Source organism: Rhynchophorus ferrugineus, unplaced genomic scaffold (genome assembly GCF_030347505.1).
Source record: "Rhynchophorus ferrugineus isolate W39M unplaced genomic scaffold, kcgeb_rfMv2 rfM6, whole genome shotgun sequence".
NCBI lineage: Eukaryota > Metazoa > Arthropoda > Insecta > Coleoptera > Curculionidae > Rhynchophorus > Rhynchophorus ferrugineus.
The window spans coordinates 6,439,987-6,460,729 of NW_027472585.1; the positions used below are offsets into that span (position 1 = coordinate 6,439,987).

At 33.2% G+C, this 20,743-nt stretch overlaps 1 protein-coding gene across 1 annotated transcript; it reads left to right on the forward strand.

Annotated features, from left to right (window-relative positions):
* The first annotated feature begins 607 nt into the window (after positions 1–607).
* On the forward strand, positions 608–19,333 carry Prm (Paramyosin). The gene is made up of 14 exons (XM_076407816.1): positions 608–986; positions 1,317–1,373; positions 4,235–4,321; positions 4,384–4,550; positions 8,232–8,469; positions 8,534–8,967; positions 9,024–9,223; positions 9,664–9,791; positions 9,850–9,962; positions 14,010–14,334; positions 16,214–16,408; positions 16,477–16,684; positions 17,106–17,431; positions 18,917–19,333. Exons 1-14 carry the CDS (start codon positions 858–860, stop codon positions 18,953–18,955), a joined length of 2,646 nt encoding a protein of 881 aa, XP_076263931.1. The 5' UTR covers positions 608–857; the 3' UTR covers positions 18,956–19,333.
* Positions 19,334–20,743: the final 1,410 nt, after the last annotated feature.

Consider the following 20,743-nt stretch of genomic DNA (forward strand, 5'->3'; position numbering starts at 1 on the left):
GATTCTCCTGAGGCAGTGTCCGGAAACTCAGCATTAAGCCAAGTCTTTGCTTCAACTGTATATTTTCCCTTCGAAAAGCAATATTTTATCAACACGCGAAATTCATATTCATTTTTATCAATTTTTTCACAAAAACAAAAGTTGCTTCACTCAAAATGCTATAACTCACAAATTAATGATCCGACAGCTGTCAAATTTATACACGCATTTTTTGTTGATTAGGGCTAACTAAAAAAACATGTTGATTTAATTCTAGTAGCGCCATCTATGTGTCAGGCCGGGGACTTTTAATTAACCCTTTGGAAAAACAAAAAACATTATAATTTTCCTGAACTTAAAATTAAACATCTTTCTTAAATATGGATAAATATAATTAAGTCCCAACAAATATATTTAGCCAAAAAGGGAAGTTATTAGATATATTTGGAAGTAGCAAATTTATCGCAGAGAATTCGGTAATGCGATAAGCTGTTGACCGTTGTTACAGAATGACCGTCTAAGAAGAACAACAACGAAGGTATCGCGCGTATAACGAGAAAGTATCACCTCGACGTTCTAGACCGTTTCTCTTTCGTCCGTATAAAAAGTCCGCGACCTATTTATAGCCGCGCCCGTCCTTCCAAAAACCTGAAAACCGAAGCCGCTGGTGCGCGCGCCTCTCCCCACCGCCGCGACGCGTCTTATTCGGGGCGTCCGTGGCGTCGCGACGCTCATACGAACGACGCACTGCCCGGCTGCCACGCGCGGTTTCTCCCTCGGCCAGTGTTACTACGACCTAGTTTAGTCAGTTTCTGATACGAACACACACGCCAAGAACAAGAAGGGCCAGCACACAACACTGAGCAAGGAACAATACCATGGCTTCTTCCAGTGCCGCAGTAGCGAGAAGCTCCAAATATTCTTACAAAGCCAGCGGTGTCCAGGGTGCCTCCGCTGACGTCAGCATCGAGTACAGCGCCGACCTTACCGCACTAAGCAGGCTCGAGGTAAAAATATCGCGTAAAAAAATTGGTGAATCTCAACGGGATATCCGGTTACCAGTGCGATTATTCTGTGATTCATTGTGAACAGTGTTCGATTTCTAGTGGAATTTACACCTAAATATCACGAGCGTCACTCCCTTATTTGGTGAACTCCCCCAAATTCGAAAACAATTCTCCCTCTCTCACTCTCTCGCTCAGAAAACTAAAGCTTACTTATTTAACATCACCGTCGGTGTCATCAAAATGCTGACAAATCAATGCATAACATAAAACAAAATATTAAAAGAATGATTGATTCACGAGCCTTATATCGAAATTTATATATTTTTTCAGGACAAAATTCGTCTTCTCCAAGATGACCTCGAAGTCGAGAGAGAACTCAGATCTAGAGTGAGTACGATTGACGACTTTTGCTCTAAACTCTAATCGCTTGCGTTTCACAGCACTAACAACACGGCTTTGGTTTCTCTTTATCGCGCTTGGACTTTAGCTTTAGTTTTCTGCCAATTTCGCTCCGTCTGGTTATACAGCAGCTATAACTCCTTAATACAGTGAATTCGAATTTGATTGCGTTGGAATTTCTATAACGAAACCACAACTTTAATGCGTTACCAGAATTTTGTATAACAAGTTTGAAAAGAAAATGTTAACGTAATATTTGAACTCTACAATATAAGTTCAGGAAAATTGAATAATCTTGACAACTCATGAATCTGTTTAATTATCGTCATCTAAAAGTAATCAAAACGATTTCTTAAATTAATCAAACTGATTCTTGTTCACCACTAAACGGTGAACTTCCAAGAATTCTCCAAATCCAGAAAATATTAGTTATCCGATTCCCGAGACAGCTCGTTAACGAATAATAGGTTCAATTGATGAAAAATATCGTCTCCATTACATAGTCACGCTCTGTATTTAGAAAAATGATTGAGCCATGCCGACTGAGCTATTTTCAATTTGGCAATCTGCTGGGGTCCGTTCCACTTCGCTCAGGACCATCGGCTAAAAATAGACCGTTGGTTGCGAAAAAATATGTTTTCGCGAGGCCAAAATTATGTCAAAAACGATCCGAACGAAATTTTTCCCGATACACATCATCCTACATGAAATTTGTTGCCGGTTTTGATTGACGCGTGAGGTCATCAATGATCCCCTGCTACCATCCTGATTCATCAAAGGACATTTCTTTTTTATATCATTATATCAAGCTACAACATCAACATTATCACATGTGTTAATTGATGATGAATGATGACTGCATCTTGCACATCAATGGGAATGATATTGGAGATGGAAACTCCATAAAGAGTTAACATTATATTGACCAGTTTTATTTCAACAAACATATATATCATATATCACCCTGATTCATCAAAAGACATTTCATATCATATATCAAGCTACAACATCAACATTATCATATTTGTTAATTGATGATGAATGAATCTTGCACATCAATGGGAATGATATTGGAGATGTAAAATTCATAATGAGTTAATATTAATTAACCAGTTTTATTTCATTAAACATAAAGTGATGAAGACAAGTTTAATTAGCTTTACATTGATTTCTTTTACCGTTATTTAAATATTTTTCTCGGATAGATTGTTTCCCAAATGATACTTGATGATGACTTTATTTAATGAAATTTTTTTTAAAGCAAGATTATTTATGTAGTAAATACAATATATGAGTGACTGATTCAAACATACAGAAAATATAAATAACAAATATTAATAACCATGAAGATAGTAATAAATATTAAGGTAAAAATTGCGAGTCAATATTTGCATTTAATATTAAATATTGTTAATATTGTTATAGCATCTGTTTAGTAGTGTCAAATGATAAATGCTACCAGTAATAGTAAAATTTTAATAAATTGGTTATCAATCAACATATAATTCTCTACATTTATCTATATTTAGATTAAAACAAGTTAACAGTGTCATGAAACACAATAAACTCTGAACTGAGAACTCCAAAAATGTTTGAAGACTTAATAATAGTACAAGAAACCAATCCAAATATATCAAGAACAAGATACCCAAAAAGAAATGCAACACTACTTGAAACAGTCGAACTTAATAAAAATATAATGAAGTATTCAGTTCAATCTAAACTCACGGTGATAAATTCACAAACATAAAGTTAATTACTATCGTGCTTTGAAGTTGTTCCTGGGAAAGCTATAAAAGTACGGAAAATAAATTGGTAAACACAATCTGAATATATAAAAGCTGGCATCTGAAAATAACCACCAAACGCTGCTTCACACCTACTGAAATACTTTAACGTTAACCCAAATAATTCGATATTTTGAGGAAGTAGATTTAATAAGAATGATGTAATAAATGTCTTATCTTATACTGATCTTAAAAACTTAATCGAAACCAATGGGGATTTATTTAATATTAATATATATCACAAACTTGTACTATGTATGTATTTTAATTGATTATTTTTCAACTAAATAACTAAATTATTATTTAAAGTTAATTAAAGGTAAATAATTATATATGAACTATTTCTATGAACTGTTTCTACTAATTCAATCTCATACTGCTCAACTATTATTAATTTAAGTTTTAGATCGCTTAGTTTTGTATCTATAAAACACTACATTTTATTTGCAATTATTCTTGTTTGCTCTTCAGTATTTAGTGTGTTACTATTAATGAACTGAGATTTTATTAATATATTTAATATCCTTATTTTACTAATAATTACTTGTTATTTTACTATATTAAAATTCACTATTGATTTTAATAATTTGTAACAAAACAATCACTAAAAAAGGCAAATTTGATAATATAAAACCAATAACCATGGAAATATGTCATTATTGGTGTTATATTATATTTTTATATGCAAATTCAGGTATGTACACTTCGGTATTAAGTATATAATAACAATAGTTGTTCCAAATGTAAAATATCTCATATGTTTAATTGATATATTACATTGTTGAATACTAATCAAATTCTATAATGTTCATAAGTAACTAATAAGCTGATAGCAAGTGCTAAAAACTTTTAATTGTTACAATGAGCATACTAGAAACTGATCAATATTATTATGAGAAATCATAAACTATTATAATACTACAATATCAAATTACTAATATTAATAATTCAAGACAGTTTTTTGGCATACATCTATATCTTGTTGGTCAATTCCTAGTATTGTTATTACTATTTTCATATTATCTTTATATTGTATGTTTCTTACCTTTTCTGTATTTGTAGATCGAGAGAGAAAAGGCTGATTTGAGCGTACAGGTCATTCAATTGTCCGAACGTTTAGAAGAAGCTGAAGGTGGCGCTGAAACTCAGGTAAGAATTCGACCGTCGCCGCGTCCAGCTGCTCACTCAATCGTTGTCCTATCTCCTTTCAGTTCGAAATCAACAAGAAACGCGACACTGAACTGTTGAAACTGCGCAAACTTCTCGAGGATGTGCACATCGAGTCCGAAGAGACCGCCGCCATTCTGAAAAAAAAGCACCAGGAAATCGTCGTCGACTTCCAAGACCAGATCGACACCCTCGCCAAGGCTAAATCCAGGTGAATAACCGTTGTTTTTCCAGATAGAAGTTTAACACAACCAAATTAGATCTAAAAATCCTCATTTAACATTAAAAATATTAATAATGATGAAAAGTCGTGATAAAAAGCTAATAACACAAAAAAAAACATATTAAATTAAATGTCATATTCATCAATAATTTAATTAAAATAAATAAATAAAGATGAAATTATTATAGCTATTTATATATATTGAACACTAACCTCTTTTTAAATTAAATATTGTTATAGCCTTAATATTTTAAAGCCCTTCATAAAGATCAAAAGTCATTCTATGCAGTCACTCCAAATGACAACAGCAACTAATTTCTGTTAATTAATATAAATTTTATTCTAAATTCTTATTATTACAGTTGCTTCAATCTTCTATTCATATCACATGTCCTCAATAATATAATTGGAGACAAACTCCATCTGCAAATTCCTTATGCATTTGAAATAAAACATGAATTGTTTACTCATTTTGCAACAAATGTTCAGATACTTTGCCTCAACCTATGAATTTATCTCAATCAGCATTAATTTTACATATAATATGTTCCATATAAACGATAATATAAATATTGAAAAACTAATATATTGAGTTATTTTGAAATTATATCAAGACAATATTTTAAGAAAATCGAATTATTTGTCACAGAAAACATTATGATTAAGAAATAATATGAACAATATTTAAATTAAAATTTTCTTGAGTTTACCAATAATACAGAAAATTCAATGAATTAGAAAGAAATACTTACACTACTGTGTTTCTCACCTAACATTATATACAAATATAACAAACAAGGTATTAAAAATTTATTTCGTAATTTAGGCTATGCTAATTGTAGATATTTTAAAAATGTAAATACAAAAAAAAACTATTCATTATTCATGATGGTAATATAAGACTAAACATATTTTGGCTCTGTATCAAGTGTGTTAATTATGACATAATAAATGATAGTTCATGAAAAACATATCCAGTAATTTACTATAATTGTTTTAAAGTTTTTAATATGTTAAAAATGAATTATACTTATTGCTTAATTAATTATACTTAATTTTTAAAACTAAATCTATTAAAATAGTAATTGTCACACGCTAATATCCAGTTTGTCATATAGAGATTCAACAATTATTGACATTCAGTTTCAAGAATATGATGGAAATATATTTTTGTTCACGGACAAAAAACAATTATACTCAGGGGCTGTCCATTCTTTATTGATTGTTAATATTTAAAGATTGCAAGAATGATGTACAAGTGTAAAATATTTTTGGCCTACATTTATTTAATTTTTTACCCATCATTGATAGTGATACTTGCTTTTAACCTCTTATGACACTTTCGTTATAGTACTATATGATATTAGACCATTTTTGTAATAAATTGAAGGCATAACGAGAATATAAGGACCAAAAATAGAACCTCGAACAATGTGAAAACTTTTGTTTTTCACCGGTTAGCTTCTTCCGACGTAAATTAGATGTCATCTCATGGCGAATTCCTACGTTATTTATTACGATACGAAAACGAAAATAAAACGGCCGAGAGAAAAAAAACACACACACAGGGTTTTTCCACGAAAATTCCGAAAATCTTTTCGAAATGTTTCGATTTTGTTCGGCAGACTTCGTCCGGTTATAAATAGCTCCTTAATATGTACCCCGCCATATTAGTCCTGAGCCGTCGCTTTTCTTACCACAGCAGTCTATTTTGTTACAACGTTATTAATAATTTTCAGCTTTAATTTGTTACATAACTACACGGAGACAAACATCCGACAATCGCTTTCGATTTCCTTCAGATTTCAATTGTTTTTATCGGCCCTTTATTGGACACCTTCAGCGCATTCATATATAAATAAACAAGAACTATACCATTGTTTACATCTAACATTAACACTATGGTTCACTGTAAACTTTCTATAATATTGTTATCTAGAGTACATTCAAAATTCATAAAAATACAAACCTCAAAACCTTCAAGTAATACTTTAAGTATATAAAATAACAACAATTTCTTTTAAATGCTTTTTTAAACAACTAGCAAGGTAATATTTATTATTAATATATATATTTTATATATTTTACATATTTTACCATCGATTCGTTGTTACCATACAAGAGAAAGTAATTCAACAGGTCTAAATCCTGCGAATAATCATTGAGCTTACTGCACAATTAAGGATAGCACGAAGACAATACTCCACCTTCATTACAGTGTTCTTTGATTGATGTGAAATGATAGATTCACTAACGGTGGTCAATAAACTTTAATGTGAAATATCTCCAAATAATGAATTCAAATATAACTTTTCATGAATGAATGAATGAATTCAACAAGCACTACTTTTTCTCATAGTTCCAAATCGTTATTAAAGTATATTATTAATAGTGATAGCTATCTTTATATTATTATAGTATAGGCTTGAGGAATTTCAAACAAAAGGTATAATGACAATGAGCATTATCAAAATACCACAACTAAGCAAGATAGTAATATTTAAATTATAAACAGATTGGTCCTATATATTAGTGAGTAAATCTGTTGTAAACATGGAAAGTTATTTATAGATGACAAATATTCTACTGCTCCAGATATTTAGAATCTATTTTAATCTCTACCTTCTAATCGAGAGCTGTTTGAGCATCTTTGAAAGCCCATTCTGTAATTGTTATTATATATATATATATATATATATATATATATACAAACATATTCAATATTTAAATATCTATAACTAAATGTTATAATCTAAAAGTGCTGATAAATATTCCTAATATTTCTTTGTTTGTGTTCAAACCATACTGGTTACACTTATATTTGTTTACCAACATTTGTTAGTATAGTTGTGGGAATATTTCTTAAATTTTCTGGGCAATTTTATCCATTTTATAATTAATTTAACTTTTATTAACATCTAATTACTTGGAGGTATAGTCTTATCATCATACCATCGTACCATTACGATTCATATTAACAATTTTTTTTATAGAACTCGTCGATCTAATACTTTGAACTGTTTAATTGCATATAATATTATATAAAGCATCATATAAACCTTGTTTTTGTTATTTAAAATGCACTTTAAATATAATAGATAATATTATTAAGAATAATAAATAATATTAAACTCTTTAAACTTTTAAAACATTTTTGTCCATGTTTGTTGACCTTTACGATTTTCTATTAAGTAACAAAACAACAAATTTTATATTATAGGACATAAAGGAGTATAAAAAAAATTTCAAATAGTGATGTAAAACTTGAGATAATATTATTTTAGATGTTTGTCATAATGCACTTTTATATAATCTACAATATCTGGTCAATATTATCGATTTTATAATTCATTTAACTTTTATTAACATCTTTACATAAATTACTTGGAGGTATAGTGTTCTTGACCATTGTACTAGCATTACCTTCATTACCATTTATATTAACACTTTTTTATAGAACTCTGTTGTCGATTTAAGACTTTGAACTATTTAATCATATATAATATTTTAAGTATTAAAAACTTGCTTTTGTTAGTTAATTATTAAAACCTGATCAACTACCTTTTGTTATTTAAATCAAACCATAAAAAATAATTATACTAATTACTAACAATAATAGGGAATATTAAATGAATTATATGAATAAAACTTTTATTTGCTAATTTACAGAGCCGAAAAAGAAAAATCCAAATTCCAAACTGAAGTGTACGAACTCCTGTCTCAAGTCGAAAGCTTGAACAAGGAACGTTTGATCTCCATCAAACACTCCGAAAAATTGGAAGTAACCATCACCGAATTGAATGTCAGAATCGAGGAACTTAACCATACCATCGTTGACATCACCTCCCACAAACAACGCCTCTCCCAGGAGAACCTCGAACTTACCAAGGAAGTTCAAGATATCAAGGTAAGAACCTTCACTAACCAACTCACGATAGGTGACGTGTTCATTGCCACGGTCTCCATCCCAGGTCACCCTTGAAAACGCCAATTACCTCAAATCCCAATTGGCCGGTCAACTCGACGATGCCCGTCGCCGCGCTGAAGATGACGAGAGGAGGAGATCCCTCCTCGAAGCTCAGCTCCACCAGGTGGAAGTTGAATTGGAATCCATCCGCGTCCAATTGGAGGAAGAGAGCGAGGCCAGGTTGGACCTCGAAAGGCAACTGGTCAAATCCCAGGGAGAAATCCAGGTCTGGAAATCCAAGTACGAGACCGAAGCCGCCGCTCGCGCCGAGGAAGTTGAGGAATTGCGTCGCAAATTCAACGCCCGTCTCCAGGAGCAAGAGGAACACATCGAGGCTCTTCTGGTCAAGGTCAACAACTTGGAGAAACAGAAATCCCGTCTCCAGTCCGAGGTGGAGGTTTTGATCATCGATTTGGAGAAGGCCAACAACACTGCCAGGTGAGTCGAATTTTTGAGCTCTGGTTGGTGATGTTCTTAACGTTAATTATCAATAGGGAACTGCAAAAGCGCGTGGATCAGCTCGAGAGAATCAACATCGACTTGAAGACCCGTTTGGACGAGACTGTTCAATTGTACGAACAGAGCCAGAGGGATCTGAGAGTCAAGGTTACTGAATTGCAACGTACCGTTCACGAATTGGACAAGACCAGGGAACAGAAGGACGCTTTGGCCAGAGAGAACAAGAAACTGGCTGGTAAGGATTATATTTTTACATATTTTCTAGTCCTTTTATATATAAAACCTTGCATTGCCGCAAAATTATTTGTAGTTAAAGTTCTACTACTCCATCTTCGATATTAAATCTATTTTGATCCATTTTGTTTAACTGCGATAATTTCAAAAGTATCGGATATAACATAGTCATAATTCTAAACATTCATGACCCACCTAATTTTCTTTTAAGTTACCTCATAAAACAAACATTATGTTCTTGGATACCTAGGGATTTACAAAAAGTCTTCCATCAAATTTTTAATAAATCAATATCTTTATTTACGTTAATAAGGAAATTTCGGGAAAAAATCTTTTAAAGTTTGAATTTTAAAATTTACATTTCAACAAAATTATTATAATTAAAGTAATTATTGATATACAAGAATTTAAAACAAATTTACAGGAATTATTAATTTACAGATGACTTGGGTGATGCCAAGGTTACCATCACTGAACTCACCCGTCGTCTCCACGAATTGGAATTGGAACTCCGTCGTTTGGAGAATGAACGTGAAGAACTCACCGCCGCCTACAAGGAAGCTGAAGCCGTAAGTGTTACATCTGTTACAAAGCTCTACGTCGTACTCACTTTCTGTTGACTCTTAGGGACGTAAAGCCGAAGAACAACGCTCCCAACGTTTGTCGTCTGAATTGGCACAGTTCCGTCATGAAGCTGAGAAACGTCTTGCCGAAAAGGATGAAGAAATTGAAGCTATTCGGTATGTATCATTTCTTAATTAATTTAATTAATTCTATTTTAAACGAAAAGAATAAAATAAACGTTACTCGATAGACTCATTTTGTTATGATAGGAAAAGTTAATACCAAACATTGATCAATTTCGTACTAAAATACAAGAACGAAATACAATCGACACTTTTGACACAATACATAGATGTACTAGTCGATGAAAATGTATCCCAAATATAATTAATTTGTTCATAAATACTTAAATGAACATATGTACGAAAATATAGAATGTTCAAAAACAGAAGCTTCAGTTAATGACTTTCAATCCATGTCCTCCATCTTAACAGATTAATTTTAAAATAAATGTTTTTTAATGAATCAAATCTTACATTAGATATACTTAGTACAATCTTAATTTACAAATTAATTTATTACTACTGTCCTGTTGTACTTACATTAATATACAAGCAAGGCTGGTAAGGGATTAATACATCAATATATATTTCCTAAATTAAAATAAAACTAATTGAGCTAAAGTTAAGAATACATTTATACACTGAACAATTTCGTGTGGTTTTGTTCGGTTCATTCTTCTGATTTCCTGCGTGTTGTCCAGTAGCTGTACGTTGCTGTGATTTAGCAACCTAATTTCAAGTTTTAAGGTGATATATTGGATCACTTCTTGTATCCATTTGATTTCGAACTCTGAGCTTTGTTTAGGGTGCATAGGAATACTAATTCGTTTGATGTCTTAATGCAACCCCATATTTTCACCTTATAGGTCCCAAATTGGTTTTATGATTGACTGATAAACCAATCTCTTTGATTTTAGGTCAAGTTGAGAGTATCTTCCGACTAACTAGTACAGTTGCTCGACCTTTGAGTCTAATCTGCCCTGCTCTTTGTTTAATATGATGTTTCCAATTTAACCTACCATTGAGATGTAATCCCAGATATATAGCTGATTCTGCTGAATTAGGTTTTTGTCATCAAAATTAATATGAACAGATTTGGAGCTATTAAGCTGTATTTTCTAGCCTCTAGTCAATTTGTAGATATACTACTTGTACTTTTTCTGCAGCCTTAGTCAAAATTACATCCTTTGCCATGATAACTGTGTCGTCAGCAAATGTTCCAAGTACTATTTCATTTGTTACTGAGGTGTCCATTTTTACTACTTTTAATTGTCCTTGGTAAATAAACGAAGGCTTTAACTGTTTCTTCTTGTTCAGAATTAAAATCTATTTTGTGATTCTACATCTAATCTTGATCAAATCTGTTTTTAACAAAATTATAAAATATAGAATAAGTCACCAAATATTTACATTATTATTTTTGTCCACCAATTTCATCTGTCATAATGAATCGTTATTATTTATTTTTTATATTTAGTTATCGAAATTAGAAAATAATAAAAAAAGATTATTTGTTAAATTTTGTTCAAGAATACTAGAATAAATATTAAAATAATTGAAAGGTCTGGCTTACACTAGAAAAAAATTAGACAATGCTTTAAAGCATTTAAATTATTATATTTTTCATTGATTAATAAGCTATATAAATAGATTTGAATGAGTTAAACAATGGGAGTAATAAATAAATTGGGAAGAAACAATTACTAAGTTCTTGGCACCCAAAACGAATACTACATAAAAATAACTTGTTTTTCAAACAGACACTAAGAGTAAACGTTTGTTTTAAAAAATATCGTTATTATAAGCTTCATGTAGCTATAACATAATATCACTACTAATCAATACTACGTACGAAAAATAGCTTTGATATAAAGAATAAGCTATAAATAAAATATAATACAATTGAACTCTGAAAAATCCCAGCTGCGTCAGCCAACAATATTTCAATTATCACGTCGCCAAAAAACCCTCGATGTGTCCGTATAAAAACGCATCAAACCGACACAGACAAATAGTTGTTCATCTCAGCTCTGACCGTTAAATGTCCTCCATCAAATCCAAGTGGCAACCGAAAACCCAGCTCTATAAATACAACTATGGCGTAGGAATGAACTTCTACCAGCCGATGGTGGATTTCATTGAGGACAAATCGAAAGGGAAACGCGTAGCTCCTCCCCACCTACCATGGACCGATGAGCTGGGCCTGGACCAGTTTGACCCGATGAGAATCCGCAGTTACAGCGAGCACGACCTCTCCAAAATATCGGATAGAACGGAGAAAAGCGCCAAACTGCGACTCGGTCTCGGTCACGCCAGTTCCAGCTTCTTGTTATCGGAATCGGTCAGTGCCGCGAAGATAACCACGAAAATCCATCAGGAAAGTCGCAAGAAGAACAAGATCGTCAAGGAAATCAAGAAACTGAAAAGCAGAATGAAGGACGATATCGATTATCATCCCGTAAGAGACAGGGACGTCGAACAAGAACTTCGTGCCCAACAGAGATTCTTCCGAGGTAAATCGGCGAAGGGTATCGCGAGCCAGTTGCTTTCGGGCAGCAGGAGAGTGATCGAGGAGGCGTTGCACGTAGATCAAGCCAGGGCCATGTCGTCGGGTGTAGTGATTCGAGCCGCACACGTCAATGTCATGGAGGAACGAAACACCAAGCAGTTGGAGGAGGCCTTCAAGCAACCCCTACACGCCCTGAGCGAGGAATTGAGGTGTTTCGATCGTAGAACCACCCACAATCTTATCGATCAAAGGTGACTTGATGTATTGTACGATGTTTTTTTGATCAATTATTCGCCTGAACCTTAAAAACACTTATCGAAAGTTTGAAATTCCTCAAAGGTCAGCGTGAAAAAGGAAGTTATGTAAGTGAGCTTCCTAGTAATGTCGTTGTCTATAAATAGATGACCATTAAGAATGAAAGCGAGTCGAAATCGTGTGCCAAATTAAACATGTTTCGCTTTTAATTCGGTTAAATATATCACATGCGTCCATAAAAAATATACAGAAAATTATAATGGATTATATAATATTAAAAGAACAAAAATTGAGCCTAGAATAATAAAAAATACAGTAATTTATTAAATAAAATGGCTTTATTATTTGTCTAAGTATTCTCTATGATGTTCAATACATCTTTGCATGAGCATGAATAATTTTTTCTAACAGTTTTTCCACTCTGATTAAATTATCTCCAAAACATAATTCTTAAAAGCACAGCGACATGAAGAGCACAGGTCATTTTGACATTTTGGCCAGTCAAATAGTGATTGTTCCAACATATGTGTTGTCGCTTCTTTTTTCGTATTCCACAAAGCACTTCTGGTATACAAATGGTTATGTACCAAACAGAATTCATCGTCCTACGATGCTCTAGCGGCACGATTGCCACATGTCCAATTATTCTGAGGAAACTGTCTCATTAACTTCGAAGATTTTCGCGAATCACTTTTGTCAGATTTAGCTGGTTGTAAAGTATATAAAATTCGTTGTCGTCTTATTTTGGGGCTTATATGTACATATAATAAAAAAATCTATTACTCAAACAATAATATATCAATAATAATATAACAATAATAATAAACTTATTTACAAAACGTAATTTTGTACCCTACAAACTCATACCCTACATAATTCCAATACAGAATCCAAATTATTTATTATGCAAAAAATGATTTAAAAAGACAATTATTTAGTACTTTACATACAAAAATTAAAAACATACGATAACCATGACACCACTGTTTTCTAGTAGAAAATGGAACCAAAACCAGGAACCAACGCTTACTTTAATTTATACATCACTCAGGATAATATATGTAGTTACTTCTCCTCCAAATTCATTTATTAGCTGAGATATCTTTTGTTGTTAAACCTTTTAAAAACGAACATTTAACAATCGTTTAAAACATTTTTTCTCATTTCAAGTGAATTTCTCAATGAGTTATGATTTTAATAATACAGTAATTCAATTAGTGATTTCATTTTTATATGTTCTTAAAGTCGAAAAATATCTATATCCATCAATTTACTACCTAGGCAACTGCAAGATAACTACATCAGCATATATTTCCCAAAAAATTATAAAGATCAATACCTACTTTGATTCAGTTCGAAAGTTCCATTTATAATATGTATTTTTTATTTAATTTCAGCAAAGCTACCAGCATTGAAATCGAACAGCTCAATGCTCGCGTCGTCGAAGCCGAGACCCGCCTCAAGACCGAGGTCCAACGCATCAAGAAGAAGCTCCAGATCCAAATCACCGAATTGGAAATGTCCTTGGACACCGCCAACAAGACCAACATCGATCTGCAAAAGACCATCAAGAAGCAATCTCTGCAGCTCACCGAAATCCAGGCCCACTACGAGGAGATCCAGAGACAGCTCCAGGTCACTTTAGATCAATTGAGCGTCGCCAGCAGGAGAGTCCAAGCTTTGACCGCTGAAGCTGAAGAAATCAGGGGCAACTATGAATCCGTAAGTCCGTTTTATCGAACTAAGGCATTAGTAAAACTAGTGGCGGCTGGCGCATAAGCGCTGCAGTGCTGCAGAGCTCCCAAAAAACAACTAAAGAAAATTTTAAAAAATAATCTCACTAAAATACTTTCTATTACTTACCAAAAAGAAAATCCTACTTCGCATTTGCGAATTCTTGTTGTAATAAACGATAAAAAACTACAATGAAAGTGTGAGCCATCGAAGACACGTGGACCAGTAGAATAACCTACCGTCGGTAAGCTACCGACTCATGCTATCGCTATTGTTTATCTGGGGCACTCGATCGTGTTCTGCGAGCTCCTTCAAACACCCGAGTTGCACTCAGCTTCCCCAGTGTGCGACAAAACGATCTAAAACAAGGCCGATATTTAAGTGGAGATCTCGCTGCATTTAGACCAGCGCCGTATGTGATATCGGTTATCTGTATCGGAATTTTACACGACTTTCGGCCTGCTAATAATAACAATGTTAATAACTGTGACTATGGAATTTTAGTTTAATCTAACAAACGTAATGTAGTAGTAAAACATAGACATTTACCAGATATTATTATTGAGGAATATGGTGCAAGTAGAGGGAAGAATAATAGAGTCATTTATTTAAGCAATGAATGGATTTGTGATATAACAAAAAAATGCGTTTTACTGATTTCTCTGCTTAATTTTTGGTAGTGATAAGTTTGAAAATAAGAAGACTTGGAAACTCTAAAATCCATCTTCATAATTATATGGAATTTGCATTTCTAGGGCCAACTAATATTATGTCTCAATTCGAATCTGCCTATTGGGTAAATATACAGAGACATAATGAAAAATTTGTGGAGCATTTAACTTGGCTCCAAGAACACGATTAGAGCGATACTTCCCAGAATTCGGGGATATTTCGTAGACTTAAAGAGCTTTTAAAGAATGTTTCAGTTTTTAAAGGCACCTCGAATGAAATACAGAAAGATTGGTTAGAGTTTATGTTAGTCTTGAACAAATTATTGAGGAAATTAGTAATTCTTCATTTTTGGCGATCATGGCGGAAGAAATGTGATGTTGCTGCAAACTCTCAACTGGTAGTTATTTTTAGACATTTTCGCGATGTCCAATTTAGTGTTCTCGGTTCTACTTAATTCCTGAAAAATTTGATATAGAAACACTTAGTACAAAAATCAAAATTTAACACCCAACAAATTTATCGCACAAAGTTATGATGAAGCAGCGGTGATGAGCGGCCGACATGGCAATCTATAAGATATTCCTCGCTTTTTAATAATTCACCCCAACGAGTAGAACAAAATTATGAACAGAAGATCCCCACAGCGCTCCAACCCATTGGAACTTTCATATACCGACTATTAATGTTGTATACGAAAGTGGAAATCTCATTGAGTGTATGAATGAAATAGAAGATCTATTCTCCAACAACACAGTTTGTGGTGCAGCAGCCTCTATTCGTCATAGATACGTAGATATCATTTTTAACCAACTACATTAAAGAAATATCGAACCTACTGAACTCACTCCCTTATGTTCCTTTTATCTCACGCTTGATAAAAAATGATTACGAACTGAACTGTCAGTTATTCATTCAAGAAATGATTGCAAAACTTAATTGGTGGAAACCTTCTAAAATTTTTAATATCAATCAATCTGGGAAACACGTTGAAGGAGACTAGACAATTATTAGAAATCGTGGTAACATCAGAAGCCGAAAGATTTTTCTCAACACTTTTTTGCAAACATTGCAGAACACCTTAAAATTTTTACCAGGAGCCGCCACTGAGTTAAACTTAAATTAGTTATTAACACAGTATCCATTAAGATTACTGTGATCACGTAATATTTATATGTAAAATATTGGTAATTTCCAGGCCCTTCGTGGAAAGAAACAAGCTGAACAGTTGTACGAAGACGCCAGCACTCGCATCAACGAATTGAACGTCCTCAACGTCAACTTGCAGTCCGCCAAGAGCAAGATCGAGCAAGAATTGACCACCGTCGTCGCCGACTACGACGAAGTCACCAAGGAATTGAGAATCTCCGACGAGCGTTACCAACGTATCCAGGTATGACCGTCAACTCATATCGCGATTATTGATTGCAAACCAATACTAATCCGAATCGATTCCCGCAGGCTGAACTTAAACACACCGTAGAGATTCTGCACGAGGAACAAGAACGCGTCGTCAAGATCGAAGCCATCAAGAAGTCCTTGGAAATCGAAGTCAAGAACTTATCCGTTCGTCTCGAGGAAGTCGAAGCCAACGCCATCGTCGGAGGCAAGAGGATCATCAGCAAGTTGGAAGCTAGAATCCGCGACTTTGAATCCGAATTGGACGAAGGTAATTGAAATCGCTCACTTTTATCAGATATGTGATGGCGACTAGTGTATAATTTTCAATAATTTTTTTGTGTCAGCTTATTTCCAGTAATCTGGTAAGAATGTCATATTCTAAGTTTATTGTAATGCATCTGATAAAAGAAAAAAAATTGCACACTACCTTGAATAAATGTTTCAGCCGAATACAGTGGATGACGTTAAATCATTACCCTGCGGTAATTGACAGAAAGTAATGAAATGTCCGTTTGCGAATTTTACTGAGGTTAAGAAACAAATAAAAAATGGTATTTGTAAAACTTCCAAGATAATACTAATTAATCACTATTGAATGTATATTAATATCAACTCAATATCACTATTGTCGACTATATCCAAATTAATGTAACATAAAAATACATTGAATTTCATTTGTTCTTTTGCAGAGAAACGCCGCCACGCTGAAACCATCAAGATCTTGCGCAAGAAGGAACGTACCGTCAAGGAAGTCATGATCCAATGCGAGGAAGACCAAAAGAACATCGCCCTCTTGCAAGAAACCTTGGACAAGGCCAACCAGAAGATCGTCCTCTTCAAGAGACAGCTGCAAGAACAAGAAGGTGTATCGCAACAGTCCGTAACCCGCGTACGCCGCTTCCAGAGGGAGTTGGAAGCCGCCGAAGACCGCGCCGATACCGCCGAGAGCAGTCTTTCCCTCATCCGTGCCAAGCATCGCACCTTCGTCACCACCAGCTCAGTACCCGGAAGCCAAGTAAGTGTTGGAACTCTGGCGATCGATCCAGATGTTCAATGTCACCTCGGTAATTCTTAATTCCACCATTTATATCTTGTTTATACCTTAGCTAGGTTAAATATCTCCAGCAATGTCCAATGGTATGTTGTTCCCTGACGATGGTGATATCCATTGTGTCTCCTATGGTATTTACACATAGATATCTTAATCCCACTATTATCCATAGACAAATTCAAATCCGAAGTAAATGTCTTTTTTTAGAATGTATCAAGACACACCAAAGATATTTTGAAGTACAATTAAAGCACTTCACTGACTGAGTCTAACTAACAAAGAAAATTTAATTTACCTTAAATTTAATGTATCTCATAAGTTCTGACTTCATTCAGACTTTAAACTTACCGTTATCTATCTATGGCCAACATTTTTCAGAATTTGTAAATTTATTTTGATTTGGTACTTAAAATTAAACTTAAACATATTACCTTGTATTAACTACAGGTGTCGTAAAATTTTGATTGTTGTAGTGTTTCCAATTAGATTATTTGTTTTCTTTTTGTCAATATTACCCAGAAATACTAAATCCATATTCTAATAACTAGCAAGTAATTAGTTATTAAACTATATCTAGTATGTATGCAAAACATTTCAAATAATATCAAACTGAAATTTAAAAATACAATCATAAAAAAGCAATTATATTCCAACTGTATTCTCAAATATTTTTGTTACACTTAAAAAGTTAATACCACTTTCAAGTATTTGTTTAAACTACATATTATTATCTAGCTGCTATATTTGTGATTAACGATCTCAGCGGTTGAACTAAAGAAAATTAAGTATTTAAGTGTTAATAATAATGTATTAAATATTCTTTTAAACTTATTTTATCAAATAGTTTAATTCTAAAACCACTAGCACCACATCTAGTGCAATTTGTTACTCAATTTGTTGTTATTTGCTAATTATAGTAATTATATTTGGTAAATTCGAAGAACAAAGTGCATGCTTTAAGCGAGCTTTCTCTATATATTCTTCTATCGTACAAAGTAAAACCATAACAAAATATGGACTTTTACGATTTCTAAGAAAAAATAAAAAATGGCTTAAAATTATAACAGCCGTAATTTGGAGCGAAAATTCAAGTAAATCGATTCCGTGGTATTCACTTGGGGAGCATATTCATAGGGTTAAGCTTTGAAAAAACAAAAAATATCCCCTTAATTTGCCGCTTTTATTATTTCTCTTGTTCTATTCTCTTGTGCTAGTAATATTTCATCTGTCTCTCTTTCCAACACATCTGTAAGTCTTTTTCTCAACATCAAATTCGAAAAAAGCTTTGAACCTATCTTTAGAGCACTAGCGATATAAACCCATCCAAAACCACAATTCCCGTTCTTATAATTTTAGTTAACATTATTACTTTCATTCTTCCTCTGTTCTATTGATTCGAGCTAAATTCCTTGATGTTATTTTACTCTAACTCTATTTTATTATTTGTAGGTATATTTGGTCCAAGAAAGCCGAGCAGCTGAATTGTGAACAAACCAACAACACCAGCTTACGCAAAGAAAATCTTAAGAATCCTCTTTTTATTTGATTAATACTCATCGTTCGTGCACATAATAAATCTTTTATCAGTTTATTTTAAATTAATTATGTAAAATATTATCTAGGTGTAAGTATGTAACTACCACTCTCATATAAAATATCTCTTTTCTCTCTCTACAATTTTTTTTATTTTTAACAACTTTAATCCTAACGAAACGTATACATTTCGACGCATATTTTTCTTGGGAAGAATGAAATCTATAGGTTTCAGATCGTCTGCCTGATTAGGGAGCAGAGATTGTTTAAAAAAGGTTATTTGTAAGTTTCGAATGTATTGTGTAAGAATAAAGTTGCATGTATTACAACAAACTGGATTTATTTATTTTATCTATATACGAACCTTCCAATAATCCTTACTTAATTAAGTACACTGGTCAACATAAAATTTGATTTTGACTTCCAATTCTGTATGCCGTAATTAGACGAAAAAAAAAATATATATGGCATGAAATAGTTCAGTTTTTTATTTAGGAAACCGCTTGAACGATATTTTTCAAATCTGTGGCGTTAATTTTTAATTGAACAAAAAATGATGTAATGATGTATATCAAAATAACTTACAGAAAAGTAGAAAATAATTTAAAAGTGAACGCTTTTACTTTTTCTTTTATGTAGGTACTTTCATGTCTTAATAAACCCCAAATATAGTCTCCCATCATGTTTTCATTGTATTGGCCTTGATAACGTTGTTCGAAGCTCATAATGTCAATCAAACCATGACGCGTTCAGAGTTTGTCTGAGAAGTTTATTTTGCATTACCACTAGTTCCGACCTGACAAACCGATACCAAGTGTTAGATCCATATAATATGACGGATCTGATAAGCAGCTTGTAAAACAAAATTTTAATCATCGGAGACAATTTACTTTTTCTGCATATGAAAGGGTTAAGCACTGTGGCGATACCGTAGCCTTTGGAGATTGCTTAATTTATCTGTACTGACCATGGGAATCTACGGTCAAAGATAAGGCCGAAATATGTGGCTTTTCGTCACCGCGGATGTCTCTGTGATTGTGAAAGATTATTGCCTGAGTTTTTTGGGGGTTCATTTCCAACCTCCAGAAATTTAACCATTGGACCGTGGCATTTAAATGATTTTTTGAAGTTTTCTCTTAGCGGCATCTAGAGAACGAGAACTGATAAATAAAGCTGTGTCATCCGCGTATTGGGCTGTCTCAATATCTTTCTTCATTGAAATATCTGATATAAAGAGGCTGAATAATGCTGGAGCTAATAAGAAACTTTGGGAGACCCCTGCTTTGACTGGATTAGAACTGAAGAGTGTATTACCGATCTTTACTTGAAATAACCTCTCCGACAAAAAGGAACGCAGTAAAATTTCTGCAACCAATTTAGTGGTCTGATGTGCACATGAATGTGTGGCTCTGAACCAGTGTTGGACATTGAACTAAACAGGCTGATGGGCCTGTTGTCTGAAGGCGAAAAATATTTTTTTCAGAATCACGACTATGTGTGCATATTTCCAAATTTTTGGGACATATTGCAGCTGCATGATGGTATTTATGATGTTGGTTAATTCCTAAAGCTACTTGTGTAGGAACTTTTTGAGTTGGAATACTGAAATTTCCATCATTCATTCACTTCTTTTATTATTCCATGTTTATTATAAAACCCAAATTAGTGTTCTGAGTAAACTTTCTTTTTTCTATTATATAATTTAGGCTCTTTACAATTTCTAAAAAACTTTTGAGATTATCG